At 40.3% G+C, this 23,709-nt stretch overlaps 1 protein-coding gene across 3 annotated transcripts in view; it reads left to right on the top strand.

Annotated features, from left to right (window-relative positions):
• The window catches only part of taok2b (TAO kinase 2b), a 49,922-nt gene that overhangs the window by 16,551 nt on the left and 9,662 nt on the right, over positions 1-23,709 (top strand). The window contains exons 7-17 of one of the 3 annotated variants that reach the window (XM_053640500.1): positions 900-1,013; positions 4,339-4,430; positions 7,001-7,094; positions 7,280-7,361; positions 10,399-10,566; positions 14,372-14,578; positions 16,665-17,045; positions 17,154-17,282; positions 17,926-18,129; positions 18,547-18,786; positions 22,927-23,148. In XM_053640500.1, coding sequence (XP_053496475.1) covers positions 900-1,013; positions 4,339-4,430; positions 7,001-7,094; positions 7,280-7,361; positions 10,399-10,566; positions 14,372-14,578; positions 16,665-17,045; positions 17,154-17,282; positions 17,926-18,129; positions 18,547-18,786; positions 22,927-23,148 — 1,933 coding nt within the window. Of the gene's footprint in view, positions 1-899; positions 1,014-4,338; positions 4,431-7,000; positions 7,095-7,279; positions 7,362-10,398; positions 10,567-14,371; positions 14,579-16,664; positions 17,046-17,153; positions 17,283-17,925; positions 18,172-18,546; positions 21,957-22,926; positions 23,149-23,709 lie in introns of those variants that run through there. The other 2 variants (XM_053640498.1, XM_053640499.1) reach the window with 2 other exon arrangements.

Genomic DNA, 23,709 nt, shown 5'->3' with positions numbered 1-23,709 from the left:
TATTATTATTGCTGCCTAATAACTTAAGCTCTATAACATAATTGCTATTACCACAGTGGCTCTATTAGCTTGTCTTGTTGCTACCTAACATGCTGACCTTATTGTCTGACCACATGACCCCATGGAAAGCAATTTTAGTTGTTTTTCTGGGGAGCTTGAGCTATATATGTACAGCAACTCTCAAGTTCTTTATCTATAAAGCGAAATGTGAAGCAGACTTAGACCACTTTGTTTTCACAATGCACAAATCAATCAAACCACAAAAGAACCCTACTCGGACCACCTCCTGAGGTGGTCTCGGTACTGTTCGCTTGTGGGTCCTTTTAAGGGGGTCTGAGATCATTTGGAGTGTTCACGTACATTGGCCCAAGACTGCTTTGAGTGCTCCAATGAACTAGGTGTGAAAATGCCCATAGATGTTACCTAGATGAGGATGAGTTCCCGTTTGAGTCTGGTTCTTTTCAAGGTTTCTTCCTTATGTCGTCTCAGAGTTTTTTTTTTTATTGCCACATTTGCCTCTGGATTGTTCATTAAGGATTAAATTTATCAATTTAAAATATATATAGTTCTGTAAAGCTGCTTTGTGTCAGTGTCCATTGTTAAAAGTGCTATACAAATAAAATTTAATATGCTTCTGCTATGCTTTTAATAAACAAATGAGGAACAAACTGCAACAGAATGCGGTGCTGTTAGTCTTATATAGTTCTTTTTTTATTTTCAGTAAAATGCTGCATGTTTTATGCTGACGTTTGGCATGATTTATTGCTCCTGAATTGAATGAGATTTAAGTGGTGGTAAATTTCTTAAGTTTTCCCTTGGCATGGTGGATATTCACTATGCATATGATACCTTAATTCTGGGTCTTTTACTGATAAATTTTTGTGTATGTTTCCTCGCAGAGATGTGAAGGCTGGAAATATCTTATTGACTGAGCCAGGGCAAGTAAAATTGGGAGATTTTGGCTCTGCTTCCATCGTGGCGCCTGCCAATTCCTTTGTAGGCACACCCTACTGGTGAGAGATGAACTTTTTTTAAATGAAATTTTACGAACAGTTTTAAAACGAATGTGTGATAAAAGCCGAAATGCTCTGCCTGTGATTTTTTTTTAATGATATGTTTTGCATATATGACTCTGCGCATGCGTTAGCTGCGATGGCACGAGCGGTGCGTCGTGTGTGCGTTTGTTTGTTGTTGCTTGTCTGTTTGTCAACGGCTGAAACATCATGGGGAATTGGACAAGTTGGATTTGGATTATTTCTATAACTACATGGATTGTTAGTGACTGTGCTGCTTGGAGTATTCAGTTAAATGATGTCAGAGCGGGGAATGGACTCGCTTATTCACGGGAGGAACTTCTACTCCTTCGTAACTCTATCCACTGCCAACTGAACCCATTTATCGCCATTCCGCTGGATATAACACTAACAACTGGCTTAAAGAGGAAGGCGAGGAGGGGTGCTTTGTAGACTTAGAAGGCGTTCTTTTAAACCTCCACCACCCTCAATCGTCCTTTCAAACGTTCGTTCATTGAAAAACAAAATGGACTTATTGCATGCGAAATGTCTCACGGATGTACCGTTCATGGAGGCATGTGTTCTCGCTTTGACAGAGTCCTGGCTGGATAAGTCTGTCCCGGATACCGAGCTTAGCCTGGATGGTTTTGAGATCTTTCGGGCAGACAGAACCAGTAATTCGGGGAAAGAGCGCGGAGGTGGTGTGTGTATGTACATCAACTCGCAGTGGTGTACTAACATCAAAGTACACGGGAAATCTTGTAATCCGGACCTGGAGCTACTCACCCTGTCCGCCCGTGCCTTTTACCTCCCCACAGAGATCTCGACCGTTGTGCTTAGCTGTGTTTATGTTCCACCAAGTGCTAATGTCAAGGCGGCGGCTGAGCAGATAGCACGTTATACACTGACAATGCTCAGCAAATACCCGGATGTTCCAGTACTACTACTTGGAGACTTCGACAGCTGTCGGCTTGATTACGCATTGCCAGCCTTCAATCAATATCTAGATGTACCAACAAGATTTAATAAAACTATAGATTTATGTTACAGTAATATCCCGGAAGCCTATAAAGCTAGAGCTGTCCCACCGCTAGGATTAGCGGATCATAATGTTATCCATTTACTTCCTGTTTACAAACAACGGCTGAAACAACGCAGGCTAGTAATACACAGCATCCCTCAATGGTCGGAAGATGCTATTGCATGCCTTCAAGGCTGCTTTGCATGTACAGACTGGGAAGTCTTTGAGGGAGAGCTCAATGAGCAGACTTTGGTTATTACTGATTACATTAAATTCTGTATGGATTCCTTGATACCGGTAAAGACTACCAGAACATACCCAAGTTCAAAACCTTGGATCAACTCCTCTAAAATCTCTTTTCCACAAGAGAAAACTTGCCTTTAAGCAAAATGACTTTGCTGGTCTCAAAATCATATACCAGGACATCGAAACTGAAATATTCAAGGCTAAAAAGAAGTATAAAAACAAATTGGAGCAGGACTTTGCAAATATGAACACCAAACAGGCTTTTCAGCGAGTCAGGTCTCATACTGGACAAGCCGTTAGACTGTCTCTGTACCAGATCCCACCACCTTTGCTGCTAATCTTAATAATTTCTATGCCCGTTTTGATACCTCTAATTTTTCAGCAGTGTGAGATAGCCTTTTGGATTCTTTGCCTTCTCAAGAGCTGGATTACGAGTCCCTTCTAACTAAGCAGGATGTCTATTTCCAGCCTATTAAGTGCAAACTGAATAAGGCTCCTGGGCCAGATGGAATTCCAGGTCAGGTCTTGAAAAACTGTGCTCTGGAATTAACCCCATTCTTCATTCTCTTTTTCTTTGATCACTTTGTACTTCAGCAATACCAGTCACATGGAAAACATCAGTTGTTATTCCTGTTCCCAAAAAAAACTCATCCAACAGAGTTAAATCACTACAGGCCGGTATCATTAACTTCAGTCATAATGAAATGCTTTGAGAAAATGGTTCAAAAAATTATGCTTCCATATGTTTCACCCTTTTTGGATTGCCTCCAATTTGCATATAACCAGAAGAGAGGTACAGAGGATGCAGTGGCTTGTCTCTTGCACTGTCTACTTCAACACCTGGATATTCCTGGAAACTATGCCAGACTTCTTTTCATTGACTTTAGCTCCACCTTTAACTCAATTCAGCGTCATCAGGTAATCAGGAAACTACAGTGTCTGCAAGTCCCATCACCACTAGTACACTGGATTTATAATTTCCTTTCTAATAGACCACAAGTGGTAAAGGTGAACAATGCATTATCACCCATTATTGTTCTCAACACTGGTGCCCCTCAGGGGTGTGTATTTAGTCCACTTCTTTATATTCTCTATACAAATGTCTGTCAGAGTCCAGTCACGACCACTCATTACTTGAAATATGCAGATGATATTGCCATTGTTGTATTGCTTAATAAGGACAATGATTCTTTTTTGGACTATCAACGCTCCATAGCACATTTTAGTACATGGTGTGATAACTATCAAAAAGACTAAGGAACTGGTTCTTAGCTCTTCCAAAACACTTACCCATCCTTCCAGTATTGCCATTAACGGAGAGATGGTTGAAAGTGTGGAGCATTTCAGATATCTGGGCATTACATTGGATAAACCTCTCAACTTCAATCAGCACACTCTAGGTATTTACAAGTGCGGTCAACAGAGACTCGCAGTTATTCGTAAACTTAAATATCTGTCTGTTCAGCCTAGCCTGCTTCTTCTGTACTGAAGTATTATTGAACCAGTTATTATGTATGGTGCCATTAGTTTTTTCCATATGCTAACAGTAACCAATAAGAACAAACTTTTGAAAATTAATTTAGTGAGAAAAAATGTTGGTATTCCCACCCCTAATTTATCGGACTGTGTCAGTTCATATACGCTCCGGAAGGCACATAAAATTTTGAATGACCCAAACCACCCACTTTATCAATATTTCAACCCCCTTCCTTCTGGCCGCAGGTATAGTCTACCCATGTGCAGAAAGGCCAGCTATGGTAGGAGTTTTGTTCCTATGGCTATACGAGCGTTAAACACACGGGTACTCAGCCATTGTGATGCCAGATGCATTTGTTCTATGATGATCCTTATGTTTTTCTTTTTGTCCCCTTCTCCCCTCTATGCCTGTGATTGTTTATGATGGTTTATATGTATGATGGTATGTTTTTGTTTTGCTACGCACCCACGGTGGAAACAAATTTCCTCTTTGAGGACCAATAAATTATCTATCTATCTAATTGTCATTTTGGCAACTAATGGCAGATGCACTATTAATAGTAGGGAATGTGTTTGATGTAGGATGGCTCCAGAGGTGATCCTGGCCATGGATGAGGGCCAGTATGAAGGGAAAGTGGATGTGTGGTCACTCGGCATCACTTGTATAGAGCTGGGTAAGTAATTGAGCATTTGTAAAGCTTTACGTTTACTTGTTTTATTTTTGTGGGTTAATGTAAAACTTTGACAGTTAAATTTCCTCTTTCTGTATTATAAAAAAATTAATAATAATAATGAAAATAAATTCGTTTTTAAGTTGAAAGTATAGGAAAGTGTTGTATCAAAGCTTGTAAATAGACTTTTCGTCTAAACCGGGATAATTGGAATATACAGTGCATCCGGAAAGTATTCATAGCTCTTCACTTTTTCCACATTTTGTCATGTTACAGCCTTATTCCAAAATGGATTAAATTCATTATTTTCCTCAAAATTGTACAAACAATACCCCAATAATGACAACATGAAAGAAGTTTGTTTGAAATCTTTGTAAATTTATTAAAAATAAAAAGCACATGTAAGTATTCACAGCCTTTGCCATGACACTCAAAATTGAGCTCAGGTGCATCCTGTTTCCACTGATCATCCTTGAGATATTTCTACAACTTGATTGGAGTCCACCTGTGGTAAATTCAGTTAATTGGACATGATTTGGAAAGTCACACACCTGTCTATGTAAGGTCTCACAGTTAACAATGCATGTCAGAGCACAACCAAGCCATGAAGTGCAAGGAATTGTCTGGAGACCTCCGAGACAGGATTGTATCGAGGCACAGATCTGGGGAAGGGTACAGAAACGTTTCTGCAGCATTGAAGGTCCCAATGAGCACAGTGGCCTCCATCATCCGTAAATGGGAGAAGTTTGGAACCATCAGGAGAAGGGCCTTAGTCAGGGAAGTGACCAAAAACCCGATGGTCACTCTGACAGAGCTCCAGCTGGTCTCTGTGGAGAGAGGAGAACCTTACAGAAGAACAACCATCTCTGCAGCACTTCACCAATCAGGCCTGTATGTTAGAGTGGCCAGACGGAAGCCACAGCCTGCCTCGAGTTTGCCAAAAGGAACCTGAAGGACTCTCAGACCATGAGAAACAAAATTCTGTGGTCTGATGAAACAAAGATTGAACCCTTTTGGCTTGAATGGCAAGTTTCATGTCTGGAGGAAACCAGGCACCAGTCGTCACCTGGCCAATACCATCCCTACAGTGAAGCATGGTGGTGGCAGCATCATGCTGTGGGGATGTTTTTCAGCAGCAGGAACTGGGAGACTAATCAGGATCGAGGGAAAGATGAATGCAGAAATGTACAGAGACATCCTTGATGAAAACCTGCTCCAGAGCACTCTGGACCTCAGACCGGGGTGAAGGTTCATCTTCCAACAGGACAACAAGCTCAACAAGCGACCCTAAGCACACAGCCAAGATAACAAAGGAGTGGCTACAGGACAACTCTGTGAATGTCCTTGAGTGGCCCAGCCAGAGCCCAGACTTGAACCCGATTGAACATCTCTGGAGAGATCTGAAAATGGCTGTGCACCGACACTCCCCATCCAACCTGATGGAGCTTGAGAGGTCCTGCAAAGAAGAATGGGAGAAACTGCCCAAAAATAGGTGTGCCAAGCTTGTAGCATCACACTCAAAAAGACTTGAGGCTGTAATTGGTGCCAAAGGTGCTTCAACAAAGTATTGAGCAAAGACTGTGAATACTTATGTACATGTGCTTTTTTTTTTTTTTTTTAATAAATTTACAAAGATTTCAGACAAACTTCTTTCACATTGTCATTATGGGGTGTTGTTTGTAGAATTTTGAGGAAAATACTGAATTTAATCCATATTGTAATAAGGCTGTAACATAACAAAATGTGGAAAAACTGAAGCGCTGTGAATACTATCCGGATGCACTGTAGGGGAGCAGAATTTCTTAGATTATTATTATCAGTAGTAGTATTTACTTATCAGTATAGTCACACTTGTAGTGGACTTGTTCACTATCGCATATCTGTATCATGGGATGATCTGATGACCTTTTAGGAGTATATGGTGACCGATGGTATATTAGTTTATTTTCAATTTGGCTAATGGTTTCCTACATTACCCACAATGCCGTTTAAGTGGGCACTTGTCATCTCAACCTAAAGAGAGCAATGCAGCAGCACTTTGGTCCTTTATGTAAAGCTCTCCCTCCTCCTCATCTGTACACCCTGCTCAAACAGATCAGATTCCAAAACTTCAACTTTCATGTTAATACCGCCGTCCTCGATCAGCATCGATCTTTGATATTTCATAGATTGCTAAGTAGCCGAGCCAGTTTGGTTGTCGATCACAGCTGCAACATTTGTTGCAACATCTCCACTGCTTCTATGATAATTTCTTGTTAATATGAAAGCGTTGTTCATTTAAAACCCAATAAAATGACATTAAAATGTTTTTATATGCAGAATTACATAGCTTTATAGGAATTACTGGTATTATGCACATTTTACAAGGAGGTGTTGAAAAAGATATTGGTGTAGAGTTCCTTCCCAAAAGAGCCAAATTGGCTATAAATATCAGAGAATATCATGCTGGCAAATGACTGTTCAAAACTTTATACAATAACATAAAAAAAGAACTGAAGTGAACTCTTCTAGTATAATAAAAACAAGAAGTTCGGTGCTGCTCAACAAATCTAATCTCTCTCTCTCTCACGCAGCGGAGAGAAAGCCTCCCTTATTTAACATGAATGCTATGAGTGCCTTATACCACATTGCTCAGAACGAAAGCCCAGTCCTGCAGTCTAATCACTGGTGAGAAATCATTTCCTATAAACATCATATATTTATTATCTTTTTTTCTGACTCTTTCAGGAGTCTGCCTTCACACCTGATTCTCTAATGACTCCATACAATGTCTTATTACACGTTCTCATTTTAACACCTTCCTTCTTATCTAACACTCTGATTTTTTTTTCTTTCTTTTTGTTAAATTTAAGGTCGGATTATTTCCGAAATTTTGTGGACTCCTGTCTACAGAAGATTGCCCAGGACAGACCTACCTCTGATGTGCTGCTCAAGGTGAATATTATTACAGTATCAAAACTCCTACTCTATCATATTCATTCACAATGATCAATCCACTTTATGAGAACCTTTTTAGTCAGTCTCAACAGTGAGATCTGCACAGGTTCTTTGTGAAAAGAATAATATCTTGTTTGACACACATTACAAAATTTTTGACACCTTAGTAGTACAATGCCTGGGGAAAAAAAATATGGCATCGCCACACTTGGAGGATGTTCACTTGGCTTTTTTTTTTTTTTACCTCGGAGCAAATAAACAAAATCACAGATATGAGACAAAGCAATTTTAATTTAATAGCTGAAATTTCTGGCTTCAGGAAACCAATTACGTCAAACCAATTAAAATGAATTGTTTTAATTAATCGTATAATTTTTTTTTTCTCCAAATTAAGTAGTGGAAAAATATATTGAATTGCCGAATGTTGAGGAAAAAAAATGATGGAATCTTCAACAAAAAAAATCACAATTAGTACTTTGTTGCTCCTCCTCTGGCTTTTATGACGGCCTGAATTCTTTGAGCCATGGACTTCACTAATGAAAAACAATATTCTCCATCAAGATGGTTCCAACTTTCTCAAATAGTGATTAACAGATCAGCTTTGCGGGATGGATCTTTGTCATGGACCAATATTTTTAAATTTCCACCATGAATTTTAATGGGATTGAGATCCGGACTGTTTGCTGGCCATGTCATCGAGCTGATCTGCCTTTCCTGAAGAAAAGCTTTAACACTCTCTGCTCTGTGGTAAGATGCATTATTATCCTGAACAATGACTTGATCATCACCAAACCTACTTTTCTATCTATTTGTTTATTTGCTACGAAGTAAAAAACCCAGGTGAACATCCTCTAAGTGAGGTGATTCCATAATTTTTGCCAGGGGTTGTAGTAGTCCTCTATTTGTTATTGTTGATACTTTGTTTCACTGATTAAGAATAAACTTAAAGATGAATCATTTGGTGTTTGGAAAATATAACAAATAGTCATGGGGAAAAAGAAAGTACACCCTCCTCAAGTTGTGTATTTTTATTTATCAGGCCCTAAATAACAATTGTGTGGTCCTCACCAAGTTCTATAAACAAACAAATAACCACAGGTTACAGCAAAATAATCCACAAAAGATTTTAATATGTAGGCATTTTTTCCTGAAAAGTAAAGTAACTTTCAGAAACCAGGTGGGGGAAAAAATAAGTATACCCTTTCTACTTCCACAATGCAGAACATTTGGCAGTTTGGTGTTCTGGAGCACTCGGGTGTGTCTACACCATTCCAAGAAGAAAGGACTGCTTTCATTTCCTGATATTTACATCTAGATGTGCTAAATAACTTAGAACATAGCACCTTTGGTAGCAGACCACCCAATTTTCTAGGTAAGCAAAAGTGTTGGAACAGATAATCTTAAAATAAATAACTCAATATTTGTTTGCATATGCCTTGTTTGCAATAACTGCATCAAGCTGGCGACCCACTGACATCACTAAACTGTTGCAATCTACTTTTGGGATGCTTTTCCAGGCTTATACTGCAGCTTCTTTCAGTTGTTGTTTGTTTTGGGCCGTTTCTCCATTCATTCTCCTCATCAGGAGGTGAAATGCTGCTCAGTTGGGTATGGCGATTGACTTGGCAAGTCTAAAACCTTCCACTTCTTTCCCCTGATGAAGTCCTTTTGTTGTGTTGGCAGTGTGTTGTGTGTCAGTCTTGTTGCATGATGAAGTTCCTCCAAATTAAATTGGATTCATTTCTCTGTAAATTGGCAGACAGTGTTCCTATAAACTTCTGAATTCATTCTGTTGCTACCATCATGAGTTATGTCATCAACAAAGATTAGTGAGCCTGGTCCAGAAGCAGTCATGCAAGCCCAAGCCATGACACTACCTCCACCATGCTTGACTGATGAGCTTGTATGTTTTGGATCATGAGCAGGTCCTTTCTTTCTCCACACTTTGGCCTTTCCATCACTTTGGTAGAGTTTAATCTTGGTTCCAGAACTTTTGTGGCTCGTCTCTGTATATCTTTGTAAATTCCAATCTGGGGGTCAAACAAAAGGTGCCATGTTCTAAGTTGTTTAACATATAAATATCAGGAAATGAAAGCTGAAATTCTGATCTATCGTCTCATATTCATCTTTGATCTCAAACCTCAATATCTTCAGTGAATAGAAAAAAAAACCAAATTGTTAATAATTATTTTTCTTCATAACCATTACATAATTTTACAGCTTATTAAAGCTAGATTGTTCTACTGTTTTCCCGTTTTTGTATTGGTTATCCCCTGTTTAGATGTTGTGTAATCAGCAGCATTCTATTCAAAAATGCCATGTCTGTGTGCTGAAAATATACCAGTGGAGAATGTGTAAAGGCACAGAGGATGCAGCAGGAATGTAAATGAGGCTACTGGCAATTTTCCCAGAGTCACCAGCACGTATTATTTTAACTAATTCCCTTTTCTTTTATTTTAGGCAAAGCTTTCTCCAAACAGAAATTTGTTGCAAAACATTGAGCTTCTAAGCCTTCCTTGACCAATCAAGTACTGCAAAATACTTAAATGTAGTTCATATTTGTGGTTATATGAGAATCCACCCTTAAAAGTGGATATCGTAAGGCAGCATATCATATTTGCCTAAAATGTTTTCTAGAGGGGTGGCATGGTGATGGTGGGTAGCACTGCTACCTCACAGCAGCCAGAGTCTCTGGTATGTTCCTGAGCTCAGGTTACTGTAAAGAGTTTATGTGAACATGCTCCCCGGTCTACGCTGGTTTCTTCCGGGTTTTCCGCTTATTTCCCAAATCCCAAAAACATGCTGGATTGACTATGCTAAATATCCCCAGGTGTGAATGTGTGTGCATGGTGTCCTGTGATTCAGAGTGTATTTTCACCTCACCCGGTGCTCCTGAGATCCACCAGGACCCTGACCTGGATAACGCAGTTACTAAAGATGAATGAATAAATTAATGTCCTGTAGAGGTCCTAAGAAGTGTTGTGGAGTTTTATTCTGTCCTGAATGCTTGCTGTTTGTCTGTTTTGCCTCTTAGCATCATTTCCTGTGTCGTGAGCGTCCTCTGACTGTGGTGATGGATTTGATTGCTCGCACTAAAGATGCTGTGAGAGAGCTGGACAACCTACAGTACCGCAAAATGAAGAAGATACTCTTCCAGGAAACGCACAATGGTCCTGCTGCAGAGGGCACTGAGGAGGAGGAGGTAGGTGAAGCTACTTAGCCCTTCAATCACTGAAGGCTTAATTTCAGTATTGAACAATTAAAAATATATTTTCCACCCTGTCACACTGCCGCTCACTGAATTCATTTGTGAATACTGTACTTATCGATCAACGGTTATTGACAGCTAGGTTATAGATTATAAAGTTATAGATTGACTACCCTTAAAGGATGATCTAGAAATATCAGCAAACGGCAGTAGATGTGAAGAAAATGCGGCTTACAAATGAGCACAGAGCTTATTACTTACAGTGGATTCGGAATGTATTCAGACCCTTTCAGTTTTTGCGCATTTTACTGTCTTATAGATTAAATTGACTTTCTTGGCCATCACACAATAATCCATAATGATGAAGCGAAAACAAGTTTTCAGAAATTTCTGCAAATTTAGTTAAAATTAAAAGAATGAAATCTATTACTTACTAGAAAAGTATAAATTTTTTCTCTGTACTTTGTAAAAATCCCCAATACCATTTATATAATGTAAATGTAAATATAATGCCACTAACATGCTTCGCCACAGGGATGGCATTAACTAGTTGATGAGCTGTAAACTGGTGTTCGTAAGAGGTAGCACTTGGAGTTCAGCCCAGAAAGTTCCATTCAAAAGTTCAAAGTCTTTTAACTGCCTTCCATATGAATTTTACTAAGCATTGGTTTCCATAAAGACCCGATTGATGGATTATTTCTGAGCTGGTTGTTCTTCCAACATGTTCTCCCATCTCTGCGGAGGACATCTGAAGCTCTGTTATATTAGCCAATTGGGTTCTTGGTCATCTCCCTGACCAAGGCTCTTCTAGCATGGTTACGGAGTTTGGCGGGATGGCCAGCTTTAGGGAGCATCCTGGTGTTTCCAAACTTCTTGCTTTTCTTAACGATTGAACCCACTGTGCTTCTGCTAAAATTCAAACCTTTAGAAATGGTTTATACCATTTTATATTATACCACTGTCTCAACACAATTTGATCACAGATGTAGGGATGTCACAAGAACCGATACTTCGGTACCAAGTCGGTACCAACATTCTTAAAACGTGACTGTACTTGTTTTTCTGCAGTAGCGTAGGTACCGTTGGTAATGAAGGTACCGGGGTTGCAATTATTCTGGAACTGAAGGGGCAGCAAACACACGCAAGTGTTTTAGTCGGTCCACAAGTGGTGAAGAAGAAGAAGAATGCCTACAAGCACACGGGAAAAACTACAGAAGTTTAGCTCCGCCCTGACACGTTGAGAGGGAAGGTAGCATCGGTTGCCGGTGTGCAACTGATGCTATCGTTTATTTCAAACAAAGCGAGGAAACACCTGGAATTTGGCGACGCACCTGAAAGACGGTCCCTATATTATGCTTGTTTGAGGCAGCTGGCATTGTTGCCGTGAAACCAGCTAACTTTATGCTCCATGTAATGTTTGCGATAGCCAGTTATTTGTTAAGGCCGCTAACTAATTATTATGTTATAAACTACTTCCTAATGGGTCACCATGCATCACCATTCAGCCCGTGTCCTGTCAGCTAAATGTAGCCTCATGTTCATGGTTTTAATAAATCTTTTTGGCCTGCCACCATATCAGTGAATTTAAACTAATGCTTGCATTCAGAGTATAAGGGGTGGGTGTGTGTGCGCGCGTTTAGGAGTGCACCTTAGCACTTGTTATTAGCACTTAGCACTGTTTTATTAGTCATCGTGAGACAGTGTTTGATAACTAAATAACGCCCCCCCCTTTTTTGCGAGTATTAGCCAGAGGAGGATGTCCTCCAGAAGTTTATTTTATTTTTTATTTATTTTTATACCACACCATGGTATCGACTCTGGTATCGTGTACTTTTGGTGGTATCGGTACTGACTACTAGATTTTTGTATCGTGGCATCCCTACACAGATGTATGTGGAGTTCCTTGGACTTCATGGCTTAGATTTTAGTCTTACATTCACTGTGAATTGTGGGACCATTCTAAATCCGGTGAAATTCTAGAGCAGGGGTGGGGAACTCATTTGGGGTGGGGCCACATTGGCTAAAATATCACCTTAGGCGTGCCGAGAACAATTAGAACAGTTAAAATTGAACTTGACACTTAACACCCAAAATGTAATTCTGAGGTAAATTTTCACATAACAGCCATAATAGGCAGGATTAGGCTAACACACATGAAGGATAAAACTGATACAAGACCAGACCTATCGTTTCACCACTGAAAATTGTAATCGCACTGAAATTGTAATTCAGAGGTACTTCATCCTCAATTTTAATGAAATTATCATTTCAAGGAAAATAGGAAGTTAACAGACTGTAGTTTTATAAGTGCTGCAACCAACTCATTTACCTTGTCTGTATGTGCCTGGCCAGTATAATGGCTGTACTTAGCATGATTTGTATCGTAATGCCATCGAATATTAAATTAATGTGAAAACAAACACGTTTTCACGTTAAGTTGGAAATACCCAAAGATTCCAAGTAACCATGGTTTAAGGACGCAGACAAGAGGACCTCTAGTGGATATATAAGTAACTGCATCTGTGTGTGGATAATTCTTTACATTTCCATTACATTACTGCAGTGGTTCTCAACACAGGGGGCACGGATAGATCGGAAGGGGGGCACAAAGTCTGTTCAAGAAAAAACACAGATCGGGCATCATTTGGGTACTCGGTGTATTTTATTGCTTTTCAAATAGAATGCGCATGAATAGAAAAACCCCGCGTTCCCTCGGTACTTTCTATTTGCTGGGGAGAGGCGGAGTTTAGCCTGCCTTTTATTTAGCTGTCAGTGCAGACCAGTGTCGCCAACTTGGAGACTTATCAGACCCCTTTAGTGACATGGTTTTTTTTTTGGCAAAAAAAAAACACCTAGTGACAAATCCAGCAACTTTTCGGACAAACCGTAGCAACTTTCCAAATGTCGCCAGTACTGTCCTGTAAGCGCGAGGTCTTGCTTTCCCGCTGCACTCACACCTCTCTCTGCGTCTGCTCTGTTCAGTGAGTGGCCGAGAGCCGGAGCAGCACATCCCGTTGATCGCACGGCAGCTGACAGAGACGTGAAATGTAAAAAGAAGCATTGGTTGAATTAACAATGTCATGGCTAACGAGACGCACCCTTCATCCCAATTTGCATAATTCGTATGCAAATGTTTTTAGAATGCAAGATGAATGGACTGCAACATGTTTTACATGTAACATAGTACATATTATTACAACCTAGTTGTCTTGCTTAAAGTAGTTAGTGTTCGAAACATTTTTGATCATTCATGTTCCATAACGCTCTGTTATATAGTTTTATAAAAGTCATCAAAGTTATTTTAAAAATAATAAGTTATGAAAAGTAATTTTAAAAAGTACAAAAACACAAAATTTTAAAAAGCTATCTATCTATTAAAAACAGATTATAAATTAGGCATTTTTTATATATATATATATATATATATAATATAGATGATTATTATACCTGGTCTCCTCCTCCTAGGGTGATAGGGGAGGCTTTGGTGGGGGGGCTTTACTTACAAAAGGTTGAGAAGCTATGCATTACTGCATTACATTTCCAGTGCTTTAATTAATGGAGATTAATGGAGAAAAGAAACTGGAATTCATTTTAACTGTTATCCATGATACAGTAAAGTTTGCAGAAAGCAAAATGGTTATGAATACTTTCCAAACCCACTGTAAATTGCTTATTATTTGTTTGATGTTCTCAGTATGAGTGAGATTTTGGCTATGCCACAGCATATTCTTCAAAATAAGGCATGCTGGGTCTTAGTGGTTGATTTCTGTTTCATCTTTGTTTGATGCCTGACCATCAGGATGTGGAGCAGTACATGCTGCGCACAGGCACGGTGAACAGCATGGAGAGCTCGCACTCCCTGCCCTCCATGTCGATCAGCGCCAGCTCACAGAGTTCTTCGGTGAACAGCCTAGCTGATGGCTCGGATGACAGCGGTGAGATTGCCATGATGCAGGAGGGAGAGCACACGGTTACCTCCAACAGCTCCGTATTGCACAAACCACTGGTCAGTATCTCTTGAGAATATTTGCATAGGCCAGATTCGGTCAGTAAGGGCGGGCGTACATGGTGCGTGTTCTGTCTTGAGGTCGTGAGCCCCTGCACACGTTACGAGTCAGTTAATTTGAAAATTGTACAGATGCAATGGTACACAAGATTTTACGACCTGGTGAATTCTGATTCAGTCGCCTGAATTTTACCACCGTTTATCAATAGCATGCTGCAGGGATGACTTATTTTTGTAGGCACACCCGGAAGTTAGCGTCACCCTGGTTCCCTCAACAAAAATCCAATAGGATTTCTCCATTGGCTTTTATATTATTACAGAAAATTAGCTCTATGACCAACAAATAGTTTGATTATTACACATTTTGTTCATCAAGATAAGCTTCATAAATGAACACAACTTTTCATGAATTTTGAAGCCTAAATGCTATCAGCAGAAGTAAAAAGCTATTAATGAACTACACTACAGCTGCATGACGTCAGCGTCGCCACCACTAAGCTTCTGGCAACTCTTTCAATCTTTATTTATAAAACACTACAATTGTAAAATACTATAAATTGATAAATCTACAAGTTTGAAAGTTTGAATTGGACTAGTTTGCAAGAGTGAGAGTATAAACACAACAAGGCTGTAGTTGATGAGTTTTCCCATTCGGCGTGATGTTTAATGTCCCATCATCTTTCTTTTTTGGTGGTTTTCCTCGCCTACTGATCGTCCAACTTCAGGTAGACAACCAAATCGGCTCATTCAACCGCACACACCATACGAATTCAAGCCAACAACGACCGATTTTTTTTATTATTATTATTTTTTTGTGGACATTTTTACAAATGTTCAGAAGGTCTTAAACTGAGCAACTCGGCTCTACTATACCTCTAATACCTCTCACATGATGCGAGCCGCAACCACGCGAGCACCAACAATTTCCACACGATTTCGCGGTCAGGAGCTCGTACGACAGGCAACACGTCCATACTCCACAAACCACTGATCATTATCCATGCAAAAGAATAAAGGATATGTTGGTGGACTTGTTCGTTCTTTTAGTGTTATCTTAATGTAAGTTTAATTATTAATGTAAATCAGCAGGGAAAAAAAAATAGATTCAGCTCCCTGGTTGAGAAGACGCATAGTTTTATCAGCAATAATGTTAAAAATTTTAAATATAAAATAGTTTTGATTTTTCCCACACTCTTCTTGGCCACTGCATAATGTGACAGGCCAACTATACTTAATTCTACTTAAAAAGTCTGTGTGTCTGTATTCATAATTCATACTGTGTGTTCCATGTGTGTCATTTCATAGTGTTAATGTCTCAGTATTGCATTATTGTCCTTTTACATACGTTGCCCTCCACTAATATTCACACCCTTGGTAAATCTGAGCAAAGAAAGCTGTGAAAAATTGTCTTTATTTTTTAACCTTTAGATCTTTTGTTAAAAAAATTCACAAAAATACTCTCATGGATATCAAACAATTTCAAACAAAACACAGGTTTATCCAAAATAAATATAGGTGTGCAACAATTATTGGCAACCCTTATGAATTCATATGATGGGAAAAATATACTTGAAGTATATTCCTGTTGATATTTTACTTTTTTCCTTCTTCTTTTAACTTGCTACGTCTAAACCAGGCTACACCAGTAGGGGGCTCCTATGTGCTGTTGTGAAGCCTGTAGGCTCCTCATGTAAAGTGAAAATGGAATTTCATTTGGTTCAGTCCAGGCATTTATTCCTTTAAGCAGACAGAGTTTAAAGGGATGCTTATGCTATATTCTGTAGCACCTCTGTCTTCTTAGCTTGGCTACAGACAAATATAATTTTTTTTTTTTTAATGTATAATTGGCTTGTCACATTAGCCAACTGACTGATAAAGCACATGGATATTAATGATTGTGAAGCAGCCATGATAGCAGCACTGTGCACCCAGAATTGTTAAACTGCTACATGGGTGCCTGTTTCACGAATGGGACAAAGACATTGTGACGATACTTTGAACATTATTTCACACAACTAATGACAGGCACACGTTTTTGCAGCTGTAAACATGAATGGTTTTTCATCTGTCTTATTCCGTTCCCCAGAGCCATGATAACATCTACGACGAGCCCTATCAGCCCGAGGTGGACTCTCAGCAACAGGGTCCGTCCGGAGGAGGAGGGGGCGGTGGAGGGGGTAGGCGTCGTCGCGGCCGTGATCACTTTGCCACCATCCGCACGGCCTCACTGGTGACTCGTCAGATCCAGGAGCATGAGCAGGGTTCAGCACTTAGAGAGCAAATGACTGGCTACAAGCGTATGCGCCGCCAGCACCAGAAGCAGCTGATGGCCCTGGAGAACAAGCTGAAGTCTGAGATGGATGAGCACCAGCTGCGGCTGGACAAAGAGCTTGAGACGCAGAGGAACAACTTCAGCAGTGAGAGTGACAAGTTCAGCAAGAAGCACCAGGCCATACTGGAGAAAGAGGTGCGAGAGAACAATCATAACACAAATTACAGTGGGTGTCCGTATCAGTTTGTTTTACAGGAATATGAAACCAAGGCTTCTTGTCAATCATTATCATTTTCTCTGCAGGGTAAGAGTGCTTCAGCAGAGGAAAAGAAGTTCCAACAGCACATCTTGACTCAGCAGAAGAAAGAGCTTACTACTCTTCTTGAGTCTCAGAAACGCCAGTATAGACAACGCAAAGAGCAGCTCAAGGAGGTAAATGCAGGACTTTGGAAATAGTTGAAATGGTAAAAGTGCATATATGGGTGAACAGTAGTAGCTATAATATTTAATAGCACAAAATGTTCTGAATTTTGGACCATAACCATGTATGTCATGGCGTACATGTTTTATGGAAATGCTGTATACCACTTTACTAAACAATCTGTGCTAAAAATGTGCTCTGCTACAAACCAGTTCCAAGAAATAGCTATTGTTCTCAATAGACTATAAAATGTCCCATAGTTTATTCAACCGTTGATTACCATTTTGCACACATTGAACATTTTGCTTGAAAGGGATGGTGTGCCACACTCAGTGGCAAATGTATGAACTAGGTTTAAAAGAGATGTAATGCTTTAAATCATTGTCTATAATCACACTAGTACCATTGTAGAGCTTTTGTAGTTTTACTCAACTTCAGTTAGAGATGGTAAATGACTTTATGAAGTCATCTCATTATCGACATTACCATTATATGCGTAAAATAGCTGCCGCTGCATTTAGATATTTAGTGTGTAAATTGGCTTGTTCGCAAGATGCACTGATATTGTTACTAGCACCAGTTGTTAACCCCCCCCCCATTAATGTCAGGTTTGCACTACAATAATGTCTGTATTGTCGTATGAAAATGGCCCAGGAGCTGAATGAGAACCAATCCACACCAAAGCGGGAGAAGCAGGAGTGGCTGGTGCAGCAGAAGGAGTGTCTGCAGCAGCACCAGGCTGAGGAAGAGGCCGGCTTGCTGCGTCGCCAGAGACAGTATTATGAGCTGCAGTGCCGCCAGTACAAGAGGAAGATGCTGCTGGCCCGCCACAACTTGGAGCAGGATCTGCTCAGAGAGGTAACGTGTGGACACATACACACAGAACCTCAGAATAAAGTGGTAAGTATACACAACCAGAACCTTTTTTTTTTTTTTTTAAACAGTAAACAAGATTTGTGTAAGGACTATATTGAAAATGTATTGAGCTTTTATGCGGGAGCAAACACAATGTTTTATACGCTTCATAAAGTCATGATCAGGTCCCATATCATTTTAGTTGTGAAAATGACCAAAATACACATCTGTGTAACTTTTACAAGCAAATAAATAAAAAAAAAAGTGACCAAAAAAGGCTGTACATGGCCAGTCACACGTAACTAGGTTTATGATTATATTCTTAAAATGGCCCACTGTAATAACAGTATCAGTAGCTAATGAAGTATCAAAAAGTTCTCAATTCCTTTTCTGTCAACCATTTTCTGTCTATTCCTTTAGGAACTCAATAAGAAACAGACACTGAAGGACCTGGAGTGTGCAATGCTGCTTCGGCACCACGAGTCCACACAGGAACTAGAGTTGCGTCAGCTGGGTCTGGTGCAAAGAACACGGGCAGAGTTGATTCGCACGCAGCACCAGAGTGAACTCACTAACCAGCTGGAGTACAACAAGCGGCGTGAACAGGAGTTGCGCCAGAAACACGCTGTCGAAGTCCGCCAGCAGCCAAAGAGCCTCAGAGTGAGTGAGCGTGACGGCACGGAGAGCAGTGGGGAGGGTCCTGACAGAAATGGGGAGGGGATCGAGAATTCATGCAGTGGGCTGGTAGAGGAAAGTATGGAAGAGGTTTTTGAGGGAGTTGAGGTGGAAGATGGGAGCATGTTCTGTGGAGAGCACACTCCATCTGTAGAAGAGAGTGCACAGGAGGCAAAGAGTGTGAGCGTTGATGAAAGTGAGAAAAGAGAGAGGGAGGGTTTGAGTGGTGGGAGGGGTGATGAAAGAAGCCATTTGCAGCCTTTAGATGAGCATGGCCGAGAGAAAGAGGCTGATGGAGGGACAGAAGAGGAGATGATGTTTTTTGAACATGCCAAAAGAGAGAGCATAGATGACCAGTGCCACGATTTGGGGGAAGAAAATAAAGAATGGCAGTCGGAAGAGAGAGTGGAGGAGAAAGGATTGGGGGACCAAAGACTAGTTGAAGGGCTGCAGTGGGATAAGGAGGATGATGCAAGTAGTGAGACAGAGATAGAGACTGAGGAAGAGGGAGAAGAGGGTAGAGGCGTGGCTGATGGCTGTCCATCAGAGCTTATCCCTTCCTCTTCTCTTGAAATCCCTCAACGAGATGAGCTCTCTGAATTCTACTTCCCTGACACTCTAGAGGAACTGGAACCTCCTCCTATCCACCCTCCTCCCAGCCCCTCCAGTTCTCAAGCATCCATCCCTTCACTCTTTTCTCACACCATATGTCTTGTCCTCTCCCTCTCTGCAGCAGCCAAACCATCCTTCCCAACCCTCCTCTTCCTCTCGATATTCCTTCTCTCCCTTCGCCGCTCTCCTCCTCTTCCCTCCCTTGCATCTCTGGTTCTTTCAGCTGAGCTGGCCTTCCTGGCTCTCTTTTTCTCTTACCTATTCCTTCGCTCACTCTGGTCACTTTCCCTTTCTGCATTCTTCTCACTCGTGCTCTGGGCATCGGGCCTGTTCAGCATGGGCCTGGCACTGAGTCTGGGCCTCTATTATGTTCCTTTGGCCCTGATCTCGGCTTTCTTCCTCAGCTCACCCTCACTCTTCCTGTCTCTCTACTTATTGCTGGTGCTGGTGGTGCGTCCAGTGCGCGTCTTCTTTCAGAATGCACCCCGAAAGCTTTCCCGATTCTGGGTGCGTCTGCTTTTCCGTCTGCCAAAGCCACTGTTCACGCTGTGTCAGTCCCTCGCAGGTGGCATGGCTGAGCGCAGCCTCTTTGATATGTTCCCCAAAGCAGGACGTAATTGTGGTGGTAGGCACTCCCGCATACCTGTGCCTACCCGGAGCCTACCTACTGAGCTCCAGGCCAAGCGCGAGTCTTTGGTATACATTTGGGTCAAGCGCTTTGCTCGGCGTCCCTTGGGCGTTTTAGCAGATCTGGCTAATTCGCTAGTGCTGCGATTAGCAAACCGAATACTTAAAGAGCTTCCCCCACATTACCTGAGCAGACTGAGGGCTTTAGGGCTTTTAAGGGAGGAGAAACCAAGCAGGCTTCCCCGACTCCTACCACGTGAAGTGAGGGAACAGAAGCGCAGGATGAGGGAGAGGAGAGAGAGGGAGCGACGAAGAAGGGCGCAAGAGATGATGCATAGAGAGGATGGGAGGTGGGAGAGCGGGCTTAGGAGGACATCCTCAGGAAGGAGCACAAGGGGGAAGATTGTGCCGTGGAGGTAGATGGCAGTTGCATTACCAGGGGAGCGAACAGAACAATTGCCAAAGTGTTTGCTGTCTGTGTGAGTGATTGATCATTCATGCTGAGCATTCTTATGTATTTTTTTTCCCCCTATACATTTTTGCATGCTCAGGTTGAGCCTCATATGTTTACTGGCTTTAAATCACTCCATTACATCTTGTCTGTCCAACTCCCATATTCACTATCCATCAATCAGTGAATATAAAGTATTAATCAAGATTGTGCTTTTTGTAAAAGTTTTCATGTCTTAATTTTAATCTTTGATTTATTTTTATGTTCTTAATTACTAAGAAGTATGTCTTATGGTTATTATTTCATGACCATGTTTGTGCAATTTTTTTTCTCCACCCTTCCTGTTTGTGTTGGTGTGCTTGTGAAAAGGGCTGTGAGAGAACGATGTTCTAGTCCTAAGTCTGAAGCCATAGCTACAATTATTGTGAAAACTGTACTGTTATTTAACATTTTACACTATGGAGCAACCACCCGCCCCCCCCCCCCCCCGCCCGCCCCCACAGACACACCCAAACAGGCCAAACCACCACCCCAACCTCGGGAGGGGATGGGGGGATGACACTATATATTTTGCTACAGTTAATTACTTGCAGGATCTGAGAGATCACTATATTCCCATTTGGACTGTGGTAATAATGACAACTGCCTTAATGTTATAGTGACTATGCTTAAAGCCTTACTCTAAAACAAATCCCTATGTTTTGTTTCTGTTATTTGGCCCTTCCCTTCTCAAGATATGTAAATTACTAGCAAGTGGTTCAAGAGAGTTTTCAGTGCAGCTTATAAGGAAATTGGAGTTCACCATTTGCCTCAGAACATATTGATGCTGTTATAAATCTGAACCGGTAGCCTGTTTTAAAGCTTGATCAGCACAAGTCTGAACGAGAAATGTTCTGTCTCTCTAAGCTTACATGTATACCTATGCATGAGAATGCTTTCTGGTTGATTTGAGTACTGGACTAAATAGTGAAGGCAATTATTTAATTATAGTGTTATTGTGTCTAATGGTAATAGGTTTAATGATTTACCATGTAGTTTGATGGACTAGTGTCCAATCCAGTGTCTCCTCCTCCAGATTCAATGCAACCCTGACCAGGATAAACGGTTACTGAAGAGGACTGAATGAATGATTTTACGATGTAAACAGTTTAGTCATATACTTTCATATGAAGACAAAACATTGCCTGTTGAACAGCAAATATTCTACATGTATCAAATTGTTTCGTAATTTGTTAAGCTGTTTTTGTCGTTACTAAGGCCACGCCATTATGGCAGCTCTGTGGGATATGCCGATGATGCAGAATCATACCAAAGATCTCTAAAGCCATAAAATCCATGAAAGGAACGAGACGCTTTATTACTGGATAAAGATATCTTGCACTCTTCTAATCTTAAATGGTCTCAATATTGATTAAAACTTGAAAAAAAAAGCATTTTATTTATTTAAAAAAAGAAGGAATGACCCTACATATAGTACAAGAGTAGATGCAAATCAAGGTTGGTTTGTCTTTGTTTTATTTCAACAAATTTGAACTGATCTGAGCAATGTAGAAGCAAATTTGACCAAATGTGAAGTGTTATTTTTGCAAACCAGTAACAGTTCAGCCATAACAGTTGTTTTTGAATGTAATTTTTTGTGAACATTTCATCTTTGTTTACACATTCTGTTTTGTGCGTCTATTCTTTGAATCTGCACTTATTTAACTAATATATTTGTGCCTATTTTTTTTTTTTACTTTTAGTTAATCACCTTGTGTTTCAAGGCCATTTTGTGTGCATTTCATCCTCACTGTGTGAATGAATGGATGTTCACTGTAAACAGTCATTTTCTTATTCTTTGTCAAATAAATTTATTTCTGTTGAAATCATCTTCTGTTTGTTTTGATTTGCATTTTTGATTTTTTTTGGTAACGTATCATATGATTTCTGCCTATCCACCCTACCTGTTTGGCTGAGACATGAATGATAATGGCTCCCAGCATTATTTTTCAGTTAGAACATAGACCATTGTCTAGCTTAGAGTGAAAGTCCAAAATTAGGTTTAATACAAGTGTGTAGCTTAATAAGGTTGTTGAAAAGTTGTTGACCTTGGAAATGTATATACAAGTCTTCCTTCTATCTATAGCACATCAAGACCTTTTATATAGTCTTGATTTTTTGACTGTATTACTAGGCCAACAGGTAAGTGGAATATTTCAGGGTCTGTTGACACTTTCCTTAAAAAAGTAGAGTATTTCAGGATCTGCTGACAAATTCTTTGATATTGAGCTTTTATTTATTTATTTATTTATTTATTTAAATTCTATTTATTTTTGAAGAACAAGAGGTTAGGGTTTGTACACATCTTGGATGGAGATTGCATTTTCCTCAACATGAGTGATATAAACATTTTAATTCCAAATTACCCCCTTCTTCAATATTCTTTGTTCTTATAGTCCAAGGAGTTGCAGATCAAGCGACAATTCCAGGACACATGTAAGATCCAGACGCGGCAGTATAAGGCACTGAGGAACCACCTGCTGGAAAACACCCCCAAATCGGATCATAAAGCCATGCTGAAGAGGCTGAAGGACGAGCAGACACGCAAGTTAGCCATCCTTGCTGAGCAGTATGACCACTCCATCAACGACATGCTGTCCACACAGGCTGTGAGTAAGGCAAGGAAATGGCAATCCCAGTTTCCACCCACCGTCTTTACCTTATCCATGGCCCTTGTAATGCTCTATTAAGGACATGCCCTTGTTGGTGGAAAGAAATTGTGATTTCAAAAAAATCTGGGCTGGGTTGGAATATTAACCAAACTCAATGGACAAAATTATGAGAAGTGACTTTTGTATATGATGTATGAAAAACAGACTGCAATTTTTTGTATACATGAGGAAGTCACCATTAACATTTACAAACCATTAACGGTCAGTTGGATAAGACCTTAACCATATATTGACCCATGGTATCAAAAACTACACTGTGATCCAGTAATACAAGCAAAGAGACACAAGCCTGATCGGAGATCAACAATAGGTCATTTCCTACATCAGGTTTTTTTTTTTTTCCTTCTCTGGTTTAGACCTTATCCTTAATTACTCCAAATGAAGTTAATATTGAGCATCAGTCACCATACTTGTTTGAATATGCTCTGATTCTGGAATGGAGGTCAAAGGTTTAGTTGGGACACGTGCTGTAAAGTTATTCTCTAAAACAGAATAAATGGCAGTTAT

The sequence above is a fragment of the Ictalurus furcatus genome, chromosome 13 (genome assembly GCF_023375685.1).
Source record: "Ictalurus furcatus strain D&B chromosome 13, Billie_1.0, whole genome shotgun sequence".
Taxonomy (NCBI): Eukaryota; Metazoa; Chordata; class Actinopteri; order Siluriformes; family Ictaluridae; genus Ictalurus; species Ictalurus furcatus.
Note: the sequence above shows the minus strand (reverse complement) of the source record. Positions and strands in the feature narration are given on the sequence as shown.